The sequence below is a fragment of the Cylas formicarius genome, unplaced genomic scaffold, assembly GCF_029955315.1.
Source record: "Cylas formicarius isolate icCylForm1 unplaced genomic scaffold, icCylForm1.1 PGA_scaffold_9__14_contigs__length_23061073, whole genome shotgun sequence".
NCBI lineage: Eukaryota > Metazoa > Arthropoda > Insecta > Coleoptera > Brentidae > Cylas > Cylas formicarius.
Genome location: NW_026844365.1, coordinates 14,959,087 through 14,971,276, shown reverse-complemented (window position 1 = coordinate 14,971,276; position 12,190 = coordinate 14,959,087). Strand labels below are relative to the sequence as shown.

Genomic DNA, 12,190 nt, shown 5'->3' with positions numbered 1-12,190 from the left:
TGCATATATTTTCAAAATTTTTTTCGATATCTTCATCTATATTTACGTTCCTTACAATACCTTTACTTGTGACAAAATTAAAAGGAATGAAGACCTTAAAACCTTAGTCTAAAATATGTTGGTTTTTTAGGAGATTGTTGGCTGCTTCATATCTAAAAAACTCTATCGCTATACGGTTTGTACCTTTGTTGTGAATTTTTTTAACGTCCTTGAGATGAAGGTTAAAAATTTCTCTTGCTATTTTAAGATTGTTAAATCTACCTATATTACGATCAGATTTCTCCGCGGATTCAATATAGACTATGAAAGGGCCAACATCTTCGTTTTCATACAGAATAATTTCCTTTTCAACTAGTTCATTAATTTGAGAGCCATCTCCTATAATTCTTTTAATTTGTTGGGGGGTGATATCCCCCCAAAGACGTCCGTTTGGACAGTTCTCTTTAATGGATTGTAATTTGTATGCTGATTAGTTAGTTAATATAACTCACCGGTAAAATAGGAACACGTGTTAGTGGGAGAGAGGGAATTAAGAGCACTAACCTCTCTATCTGAACACCGAACCTGAACTGAACCTAACTGTTCAAAATATATCGCTGCCAAATTAACAAAGAAAACAAATTAATACCAGTACGTACTCCCAAGAGAAAACGGCTTGCACATTGTACAAATGACAATTGACGCGGGCACAGAAAAATGTTTGGTTAGCTTCCAACATGCGTAATTTCCTATTGCTTTGACAATTACAGCTGACGTCTGACGGTTTATCTTGTATTGAGACAAAAATATGAAAATATGGCTCCCTGTTATTTTAAAACATAACCATTGTTTTCATTTAAAATTTAAATATTAATTGTTATTAATTTAATTAAAATGTATTTTTAAGTTGTGGTCAAATTTAGCCTCTGGTAGAGCAAGTTTAGTTTATTCATATTTTTTACTAAAGCTTATAAATATAACAATAATAAACATAGCAATTGTTTTTGAAAGTATGTATGTACATGATAAAGTACGAAAAAATCAGCAAGGCCTATAGGCGCCCATATAGTAGTGACAGACAGGGCAGAAATGGTAAAAATTTTGACAGGGTTTCAGCCAGACGGGCAAAAGGCAACACGGCCAGCACAAACACAAACACAAGAACGCCGAAGCGACGTAAGCCAACTGGGACCTCGATGTGTGAACATCGGTCCGCACCATGGTCCGACATCTTGGACACGAGGCGTAAATCGGATCCGGACCCAGCGAATACGAGTCAGCTGGAACGCAAATTCATTAACTTTTAACTTATACCATACTACAGTGCTACAATGGATATTAATATTTCTTTGGGATAACTAAAATCAATCGGCACAGAATATACAAACAACCAGAGAGCTGACTTTTCCGAAAATTCGCGACATTTCACGAATCGTGGCTGCATTTAATAAAGATAGAACTCAGACCCATATCAAATACACAAACTAATCAATCAGCATCAATTTTTAATGTTGACCCTTTTTTGAAGATCTCGAATAAAGCGTAAAACGCATTAAATGAGAGCCGGCACTGCATTGATCGGTTTTATCTAAATTTGGTTGTTTGTCTGTTCTGTTCAATTTACACTACATATTAGATAATATAGTGACCCGCTACGAAAAAAATGATGTGTTTCAAGAATTTCACAACTAACCTCCACTCTGTCCCATTTTCTTTCCGACCAGCGATATCCACACATTTAACTCATCTTTGCCTGAAAATTTAATGGGATCTGGACATATTCTGAGAAAATACCCCCTTAAAATTGTCGCATCCAAACTTACTGACGATCTGTCAGCGGCCATGTTGGTTGTTGAATGCTGCAATGTCTGATCAGCATTAGGCAGGGTACTTTATAATTCTAGTAGCTATATGGCGACGATATATAGCATTATTTAAAATATTATCTGCGCATGGTGAATAACATTGTATTCTGTGAAATGACGTAGTAAGTGACAAGACAAAAAATCGTGGGCCATAGACAATTTTGAAATAAACAATATTAATATCGCATATTATTGGAGTCCTTGTCGAAATCCGTCATCTTTAAGCTTGGACTAGTTGCCTAATTCCGCGTAGAAATGGAAATTAGTGTTACAGTGTCTTTTACACCATTGTTAACGGTTAAAGTGGTTTTTGCGCTTTAATCTATCGCTTCTCGATTATGCCGTGGACTCTCCAGACGAACAACACCGAAGCTAGCCGAAGCTATATCGCAAGACGCGGAGTATGTTATATGCTTATTGCATAGGGATTTTTAGGCTTATTCTGATTTAAAATTGGTTTTAACGAGTTACTAAGCGCGTTTTTCTTTAAAAACGCTCTGGAAATGGAAGTGATTGAAAAATAGACTTACAAGACACATCGCTCGGAGGATCATCCCAAATTCCGTGCACTTCAGCATAAGATGGCGGTGGTCGAGGAGTTATGAACGAAAGCGAGGAATAATTGGCGGGAAAGATGGCGATTGGTGGACCAAACGCTATGACGGTTGAGTAGGAGGGCGGCACCCTCGGTACGGAAATTTTCGATGACGGCGTCCTCATATGCATTTCGTTGTGCATCGCGGTCGAAGAATTGATCAATTCTCCTCCTGCGAATGACTTTCTATAGTAACTGTGATAAGTTCCATCTCACAGTGGACGGAATGAAAGATCCCTAAAGGCAAAACCACAAATTAAATAATTAAAATGATTTATTACCATAGCAGGCCACGAAACAAACTTAATAAATTGGCTTGTCACTTTAAGCGTCTGAGTAAGTTTGTTTTGGTTCAAATTACGCATATTTTAAGTTATTAAATTGAGCTTGAATTATAAACACTAGCAGAGAGATAATTTAAGTTTTCTATTACTGTACAGGGTTGAGCTAAATAAGCTGTTTTCTTATGGGAATACATATTTTTGATGTTCGGAAAAATTGCTGTGCCTTTCATAGGGTCGCTTGGTTTGACCTCCAAATATATTTTTAACTTATATACACAGAAATATGGTAATAGTAAATAAAAATATTGAATGGAGGAGAATTATTAGTAATATATAAGATATTTTAATATAAAGCTGTGTAAATGGACGGGCAGCACGCTACACTCCTTCTAGAAATGACACTGACTCACTGAATCTTTGAAAAGTGGCACTTAGAGAGCATTTGTTGTAACTATAAAATTTAAACAATTATACGAGCATTTTTCATTTTTAAAAATAACTTAAATAAAAGAAGCCATTTTTTTGTACGAAAATAGCAAATATTTTTTAAAATTTAACTATTCTTATGAATATTAATATGTTCGTTGCATTATACACTCCAATATACATTAAATACTCGTTAACACAACACCCTTCCTAGACATTATCGCACTCCACATAAAATGTTGCCTACTATTTTCAAATTTAACTTTTTTTAAATATAAAAAAGTTATGTAGCATTCTGTCATTTGCAGACCATTGAGTTTTTCGTGAGTCCGTGAAACTTTTTGAGTGTACTCTGAAGTTTAAAGAAAAAATTAGTTAAACTTTATTTTAATTTAAAAATAAAGGTAAAAAAGGCATTTCTGATTATCATGCAAAATTGAAGCTAAGATTACACATTATCGTACTCCACATAAAAAGTTGCTCAGTATTTCCAAATTTAACTTTTTTTAAATATAAAAAAGTTACGTGGCATTCTATCATTTGTAGAGTTTTTACAAACGCCATCTAGCGGCCAAATAGCCAGTTTTCCTGTGGACCATTGAATTTGTCGTGAGTCCGTGAAACTTTTTGAGTGTACTCTGAAGTTTTTCAAAAACAGTTTAAATTAGCTTTAATTTGATTTAAAAATAACTCTAAAAAAGACAATCACTTATGTCAATTTTACGTTTTGCTTGCCTTATAGATAGGTACCGTAATAGTTCAAAAATACTTACATTTTTGCGAATAGTGCAGCTTTTTATCTTAGCGAACGAGGACGTCTCTATAATTTGCGAAGTAGTAATCAAAATTTTATTTAAATTTGTCTTGGACATTTTAATTCAAATAACCTGCTTAATTATTTTTATGATCTAGCCTGACAGCTTTCTGACTTATGTATCGTTGTGTTATCAGATACTTTATAATTAAAATTATTTTTGTTGTATATTTTTCCAATCACAAAATTGACTAGGAATAGTGAAGTAAAGAAAAGTCATACTAAAAAAAACATCCAGACTGAAAAGTGATTTAGGCAATAAAAATTTTTTCAAGGGTCTTTTAAAACAATATAACCTCCGACTCTTATCTTTCAATTCAAGTGCAGAGTTTTAAAAATCACTAGCTAATTTAGAAAGTCAGATCAGAGATAGTGAGTAGACAGTTTAATTTAAAATCAATTTTCGCATAACGCGAATTCAATATTTGTTCCCTAGTGAAAATATCTCGTAGAACCAAGTCGACCCAATTGACCCACAATTAAATTGTATCACCGTTTGATATAGTGGAACCGTCTTGAGCAAACAATATCATTATTGCACTGTTCCTCGTAGCTACGAAATCTTATAGTTTGAGTCTTTTTTGCATTGAAATATAGAACTATTTTTCTAAACCATGCCAAACCATGGACAGCTTACTGAAGATGCCTAACCAAGTAAAAACATACACAAAAACATGAAAAAAATCATAAGAAAATAATCCGATTGTTGAAAACGACTGATTCAGTGATTACTTAAAAAATTAGGAGCTGATATAAATGAACCACCTTTTCACAAACCCTGTATAATAAAACAGATATTCATTTGGCTTCCGTATCCATGATCGAATACTTATACAGTTTTGTTTTACTAGATAGTTTATTCCTCCCACCGTGCAACATGGCGACCTACCTGTAATTTTTGACCCCCGATTGCGTTGCCATCTGACGTCGGGTGCGGAAACAAACCGACGTTGCCCGTGGTGCTGGCCTGACGGATCCTCTTCGCATCGGCAAATGTCTTCCAGTAGTGAACTCAAAATGTGCCTTATTTCGCCATTCTCATTGTCCTCCGAACTGATCGTGTTGGTTATCTTTTCATCCGAGTCCATCGCTTTGGACAATTTGGCATGTCGCGGCCGCGCGTTCCAATTTTTTGACAGCCTTTTGACGCCGCTTTTCAAAATTAATCGTACCTCGCGCAAAAAAAATATGTCTCCAGTCCATGGCGGGGCGCGTTGATGGACCAGCTGACATGTCAGATATGTGGCGACAAATTAGCTTTCAATCCGGAATGCCCTTGCTCGTTAGGTGAGCACTTGTTGAGCCGTCATCCTGAATTGGAAATGGCGCATTTTTCACGCGAAGATTTGTTTTGCCGCTGCAGTTCCGAGAGAATTCCGCAAGGTATGTTGGGTATCTGCTTCCTCTTGTTCTACCTCCGTTACTGAAGGTCACGATCTCTTCATAATCATGCTAAACCAAAAAGTAACTAGAACTAATACAAAGTACAATGCAAAAACAAGAACTATCTAGAAAGCAAATAATAACATTTTGCTATCTTATTTTTATTTAAAGAAATCACAAATATTTCTCAAGAAAAGGTCCACTTACATAAAAATAGCCTATACAAGTCTTAAAATTGCTCATCTGAGAGGGAGATAAAGCCAAAATGCATGCTGTCCAGCTCTGTTCTAGAATGTTGGGAGGAAACTTAGGCAGAGGAATAACCATCCAGCGTTGAAGGTGCTAAAATCGGATATATATGTTCACCTAAAGGCATTGCCATTAGGCTCAATCCAAACGAGGGAGCGGAAATGAGCTAACCATGACTTAACATGGCGTGGCATTGTGGTGTAGAATAAAAAGTAACCCATTCGAAGACAATAATAGAGCGTACCACTCAGAAACGCACAATCGACCCCCCTGATAGTCACGAGTAGTAGGAGCTTGAAAGCCTGGAGGCTGTATCTCTACGAAATAACTGACCTCATACGAGATGTGTGGGCAGTTTAACAAATTGGGAAAGAAACTTCCACAGGCTACTCTAATGCGTCGGTGTTTGCTGAATCGAAGTTGCTGACGTTTCGCCAATCATCTTGTTGGCTTCTTCAGAGCTTGCCTAAAACTGGCTCCTATTTTACTCTGCACCTGTTTATATATTGTTTGAGGGGGGCGGAGCTAAATGAGTAACATAAACACCGTCTCGGATGACTGATGACCTGAGTCGCGGTTAAGATTGTTAGGTTCTTTATAGATTTCTGTAGACTCCCGGATTTTTCATGGGTAGAAAAATTGGATTGTGTTAGAATAAATTTAATGTTAATAATTAATTTTTGATGGCTCTCTAAAGGCATTTTAATGATAACAAAAAATATATATAAAAATATGATCAATACACGACTACCTTTGTTTGAAGTATTAGCCTTCTTTGAAGACTTAATCCATACCAACCCAAACCCATATTTAAGCCAAATGATTGGAATGGAAAAATAATCCTTTTTGAAAATTATAGCTCCCAGAGTTCAGTGGGTAAATATTTTAATGTGGACAGTTCGTATTAAGCCAGCCTGTATAAGCTTGCTGGTGAAGAATTGTCCAAATCGATAATTTCAGTACTTTATACACCCTCGGTCTTTTGGAATTTTTTCCGAAATTGAGTTAATATTTGGTCGAACAGAATTATATGACTTGGCGGGTTATAAAAACCGCTCGCTTTTGTGTTTATTTCACTCTCCTACTTCGATTTTATTAAATTGGATATTGAATTCTTCGACTGGGCTCGTAAAGACTGCGGCGTAAACGGATCTGAATCGCATTCAGACGTATTTAACGTCGAAACTACTTACTTTTTCGAAATCTTTTTTCCTCGTGGTTAAACAATTACATCTTTGGAATAAAATTTTTCCTGAATGCAAAAAATTGCGTTTTTTTAGACCACGCCCCAAAAAAGAAACCTTCTCCGTCGGTGAGATTTAGAACTAAGTCTCGTAGCGGTCAAGCTCTTTTCAAGACGACTGGTAAGTTTTCATTATAGTATTTATACCCTAAGTAAGCATTGGAGATATTTTAGTCGAGACTTGGAGACCCGGGCCTCGGATGGTCACTTGTCCTCAATGCAATTACTTAGAGCGGCCTTGTATCAGAAAGCAAAGAAACAGAGTAAGTTGAAGTAAGTAAGTACCTAGAACGTAGGCAAAACTTGTCCACCGGAATCGCTTCAACGAAAAAACATGATAACTGAAAAACAAGAAGAGACAGCCTCTCTCGGCACGCGAAACATTGCCCATCCCACTCATCACTTTTTCATACTCTTCAAGAACACTTATGGACAGATATACATCTCTATTTCACGAAAACGTAGATAGGCATTAGCCGTCTAGGTCAATTTGTGAAAGAACCATTTCTATTGTAATGTCTATATCACGCCGATAAATGATTTTTAGCATAAACATCGTCCATTTTTGATACTTACTGGGTTTTGTGTGTATTTATTGTTTTTTTGAAACATTTTTTTTCAAGTTCACAAATTAAAGCATTGGTGCTGATCTTTTGGATATATTTCGTTCAACAGTTATACTCTGTCTCAGTTTTCATCGTGTTGTCTATCGACCGACTCTCCCCAATAAACAAAAATATTTTACGAGAATATAACAATTTCGCGTCGAAATCATTTGTCGCATGATGCAAAATAGATTGTGAAAAATGTATATGAAACTTGAATGAGTAGAGAAGTTATTAAACAAGAAAGCCTTAAAAGAAACCTGTTTGGAGAACTGAAGAAAACAACTAAACGTAGCGATTTTCAAACTCACCGTATAGACAATAGTGGTCAGGACCTAAGATGGAAAATATATCGAAAATAAATAAGAACTAAAAGTTCAGATTTTCATGAAATTACATATATTTTTACATGACAATTGTTTCGACAACACCGTGTCTTTATCAAATGTAATATTTACAAACTACCTGCTGCTGTATATACCGAAAAATCATAATAAAACTTTAATTAATGTTGTGAGAATTCAAGTTCAATAAAGGAGAGGTATTTAAATCTAATTGAACGTTAAGCAATACATTTGAATGTCTCATTTTGTTAATCTCCATGGCTCCCAATAAATTTAATTTTCTATTTTTTGTTTCTAATGTTTTGAAAATTTTTCACTGTATTCTCCTATGTATGTAATTGTTTTAAATTGTTCGTGTTGTGTATTAGGTTTCGGATAAATGGAGTTTACTGTTGTCTGGGTTTGTTTTTTATTTATAATTTTATCTATAATGGACGGTTGTAGCCGTTGTTCAGTGCAATTTGTTTAATGATATTAAGTTCTTTCTTGTGATTTTCTGTTGAGAGTGACGTATTAAGAAGTCTGTGTATAAAAGAGTGAAATGCAGCCATTTCGTGTGTATAAGGGTGATTTGAGCTGTTATGTATGACTGTGTCCGTGTGTGAAGGTTTATGATAAATCAAAAAATCTGATTTGTTTGCATTTTCGTAATAGTGAAGTCTAAAAAATTAATAGAGTTATCTTGTTCAATCTCGATAGTGAATTTTATTACGATTATGTAATGAATTAATGTAATTTAAAAAAGAATTCATTCGTCTGTCATCAAACAGCACATCAAACAGGATCTTAAGGAGTTAAATCAAAGACAAGCCAAGGAAGTAATTACTCCACACTATTTAGAGTCAAAGACAAAAATACTGCTCCAGCAGTTAAACTTTCAACAAAATTAGTAAATATTTTAAAGTTCCACACAAATTTGCAATAAAAAATTCTTTTGAATTAATCAACAAAATGAAAGACATCAAAATCCCTACTAACGTAAAACTATTGTCTTTTGATGTACAAAACTTATTTCCCAGTATTCCACCAATGGATGTGATAGATTGGTGAAACAAGATTTATTAGATTGCTTAATAGTATCTTTAGACCAAAATTATTTTGAATTTAATGGACAGATTTACATCTCTAAGGAAGGTTTGATTATGGGAAACTCACTTAGACCGAGATTTTTATGGATAATTTGGAAAATATCATACTAGAAGATCATTTAAGTTTTCTATGGTGGTATAGATACGTGAATGATGTCTTTGCTTGCTTTGTTGGAACGGATAGACAATTGAATTCTTTTTTAAATATACACACAAAATGGCTGCATTTCACTCTTTTATACACAGACTTCTTAATACGCCACTCTCAACAGAAAATTACAATAAAGAACTTAATATCATTAAACAAATTGCACTGAACAACAACAATTCGTCCATTATACATAAAATTATAAATAAAAATCAAATCCAGACAACAGTAAACTCTATTTATACGAAATCTAATACAGAACACGAACAATTTAAAACAATTACATACATAGGAGAACCCAGTGAAAGTTTCAAAACATTTGTCAAAATGTGGTTTACTTTCTTTAGCTTTCAGAACTAACAACGCAATAGCAAAATTTTAAGAAACAGTAAAACGAAATGTCCAAAATCTCAAAAATCAGGTGTCTACAGGTTGAAATGCGGATCTTGTCCTAAAATTTATTGGGCAAACAGGTAGATCCTTCAAGAAACGCATTAACGAACATAAAAGAGCGTTTAAAATCAATAGTCTAGATTCTAATTATCCTACATACTTAAACACAGAAAAACACATTTTTGACGACAATTTTGATATCTTACATACAGGGACAAAAAGTAGAAAATTAAATTTATTGGAAGCCATGGAGATTAACAAAATGAGACATTCAAATGTATTGCTTAACGATCAATTAGATTTAAATACCTCTCCTTTATTGAACTTAAATTCTCACAACATTAATTAAGGTTTTATTGTACTTCGGTATATATAGTAGCCGGTAGTGTGTAAGTATTACATTTGATAAAGACACGGTGTTGTCGAAACAATTGTCATGTAAAAATATATAATTTTAGTTTTAGTTCTTATTTATTTTGATGAATGAATGTTCATCAAGTAAAAGCCACCTCAGTCCAATTTACGAAAATATATTGTCTTTATCAAAGCGAAGTTGTTCCTTCCTTGGAAAAACTGAAAAAGAAGCTAGAAGAAAATGAAACTAATATAAGTATAAGCTGTGCCACCTCCGTAGAGTTGTTAGTAAAATGGGATTTAAGCAGAGCAAAATAGACAAAAGGCAAGTAGTAATGGAATCACACAGATTACGCACTTGGAGATTTAACTATCCTCAAGAAATTAAAAGATTTAGATTAGACAGCAGATCTATAATTCACGGCGATGAAATATGATTCGATGCACACGACACTGTATCTAAATGATGGGTTGATTCTATTCGAAATTGTCAGATGAAAGCACCTTCAAATTAAGGAAAATGCATCAGAAGACGGATTTATCTCGAACTTCTGGATTCCTCCTGCTTCGGTTTTTGTTGAGTCAAACTTGCTAAGAAGTTGCTTGAAACTGGCTTGCGTCAGACATCTAGACGGTGTTTATGCCTCTCATTTAGCCCCCCCACCCCTCAAAAAATATATAAGCAGGTACAGAGTAAAATGCGAGCCAGTTTCAGTCAAGCTCTGAAGAAGCCAACAGGATGGTTGGCGAAACGTCAGCAAGTTCCACTAAGCAAAAACCGACGCATTAGGAATCCAAAAGTTTTGTAAAAAGTATTACTGTGAAAGTTTCTTTGGATAACTCAAGTTACCACAGCCGTCTTTTACGTCAAGCACCAGCCTCATCAAGTTCAAAAACTGAAACCCAGGAATATTTGTTAGAAAATAATATTTATTTTGAATTCAGTTACAAAAACGAGCAACTTTTGGAAGTCCTAAATTCATATGCAATTAAAAAACAGTATGTATGCGATCATTTGGCTGAACAGGTCGGGCATACTGTTTTACGTATTCCCCCATATCATTGCACATTTAATACCATAAAGAATTTGTGGAACCAAGTCAAATCAAAGGTTATAGCGGAAAATGTAACTCCTTCTTTAAGTTCCAGTATTGTAAATTTGATAAAAAATGTAATTAATAACATATCAGTTGAGTGTTGGAAAAATTCAGTAAAGCACATTATAAAAATTGAGGACTATTACACTTCAATTCAAAACAATATAAATTCTATTATAATTAACTCAATGACGAGTTTGATAGTGAATTAGAATTAGTTTTAGACATTTAGAATAAAAATGTAGACATAGCTAGCTATGAGTTTATTGTATATATTGAATGTCATTTCTTAGCCGGATTTAATAAGATTATACCCACTTAAATAAACAAGAAAATTATATTATTACCAAAACCTTTGAGAGTCCGTCCCTACCGCAATCGAGTTTTATTGCCGTCGGCAGGGAACTTCCATAATTGAAGATTGAGACAGACTATACACATTGTTCCTTTTTGAAGAAGTTTAAGTAAGTACAGCGTATATCGGCTTCATTTTCACAGTGTAATTTATTAAATATTAGATCCAATTTTATTCGTGTCTGTTTTGCATAATCCTCGGAGTCAAACTGTATCAATTCCATCTTCTCACAATTTTAATTTGATGCGCGAATCTTATTGAAAATTTCGCGCTTTTTCTATTTTAAATGAGCAAAAAACATACCACATTAACATTTAAAACGTATTATAAATTCTTTACATTACATTACAAAAAAGTATTGCCAAAATTTTTTTTGCCGAGAACTCAATTTCTTTCTCTAAAATTAGTTAAAAAAAACAACAAAATGTCTTTGTTCAGGTTTAGGGGCCAAACACTACTAATTCTAAATAATTCTCCCTAACCCGGCAGATGACGCCACATCTGTTCTTCATTTCTGTGTAATGCTCATTCTTGGATGGAAAAACCGGAGACTGTCTTATTATTGTTTTTAACTGTTGTTCGATGGTGACAGTCAGTACCATTGCAGTATCATGAAATTTTAGGTTGCGTACTCGACCATAGGTGCGTTGTGTCTCCTATTGTGCTGGCCGATTTGCTTCCTCCCTTTTTTTCTTCCGCATGGTAGCGATATCGAATTGTTTTGCAAGAAATGCGGAGCCTTTCTGGGCAGATACGATCGACAGACAGGAACGATGACGTGCCCCCCTTGTCCCCCTGTAAACGGCAAAAATGTCAACGACAAACCTCCGATGTGCTGACATAAATTTTTTGAAGAACGTGTTGGATTTTATTTCATTTTTTCTGTTTAATTATGTAGACTTAACTAGTTTAGCGTGAAATTTAAGATTCATGGCACTTTTGCTTTCCGAGCTACAGGGCGATCTATA

General features: G+C 34.5%; 2 protein-coding genes across 3 annotated transcripts; one reads left to right on the top strand and one right to left on the bottom strand.

The window, feature by feature from the left end:
• Positions 1–1,001: 1,001 nt before the first annotated feature.
• Positions 1,002–5,051, bottom strand: LOC132707541 (lipopolysaccharide-induced tumor necrosis factor-alpha factor homolog). 2 transcript variants are annotated; one of them, XM_060679437.1, is made up of 4 exons: positions 4,853–5,051; positions 2,375–2,611; positions 1,673–1,732; positions 1,002–1,259 (listed from the first exon to the last, which is right to left on the bottom strand). In XM_060679437.1, exons 1-4 carry the CDS (start codon positions 5,049–5,051, stop codon positions 1,021–1,023), a joined length of 735 nt encoding a protein of 244 aa, XP_060535420.1. In that variant the 3' UTR covers positions 1,002–1,020. The 2 variants fall into 2 exon arrangements, with proteins under 2 accessions (XP_060535420.1, XP_060535419.1); XM_060679436.1 differs by lacking the exon at positions 1,673–1,732.
• Positions 5,052–5,079: 28 nt separating this feature from the next.
• LOC132707542 (uncharacterized) lies at positions 5,080–11,975 on the top strand. Its single transcript, XM_060679438.1, has 4 exons — positions 5,080–5,346; positions 6,876–6,959; positions 7,013–7,111; positions 11,846–11,975. Exons 1-3 carry the CDS (start codon positions 5,181–5,183, stop codon positions 7,108–7,110), a joined length of 348 nt encoding a protein of 115 aa, XP_060535421.1. The 5' UTR covers positions 5,080–5,180; the 3' UTR covers position 7,111; positions 11,846–11,975.
• The last annotated feature ends 215 nt before the right edge of the window (positions 11,976–12,190 follow it).

What these genes read in the sequence shown, in the direction of transcription:
- LOC132707542 (XM_060679438.1), top strand. Translation starts at nt 5,181, where the DNA reads ATGGACCAGCTGACATGTCAGATATGTGGCGACAAATTAGCTTTCAAT. An exon ending in TTCCGAGAGAATTCCGCAAG is followed by an intron (nt 5,347 to 6,875) that starts GTATGTTGGGTA and finishes GCGTTTTTTTAG; the next exon opens with ACCACGCCCCAAAAAAGAAA. An exon ending in AGCTCTTTTCAAGACGACTG is followed by an intron (nt 6,960 to 7,012) that starts GTAAGTTTTCAT and finishes GAGATATTTTAG; the next exon opens with TCGAGACTTGGAGACCCGGG.
- LOC132707541 (XM_060679437.1), bottom strand. Translation starts at nt 5,051, where the DNA reads ATGGACTCGGATGAAAAGATAACCAACACGATCAGTTCGGAGGACAAT. An exon ending in TCGGGGGTCAAAAATTACAG is followed by an intron (nt 2,612 to 4,852) that starts GTAGGTCGCCAT and finishes AGTCATTCGCAG; the next exon opens with GAGGAGAATTGATCAATTCT. An exon ending in GAAAATGGGACAGAGTGGAG is followed by an intron (nt 1,260 to 1,672) that starts GTTAGTTGTGAA and finishes TTTGCGTTCCAG; the next exon opens with CTGACTCGTATTCGCTGGGT.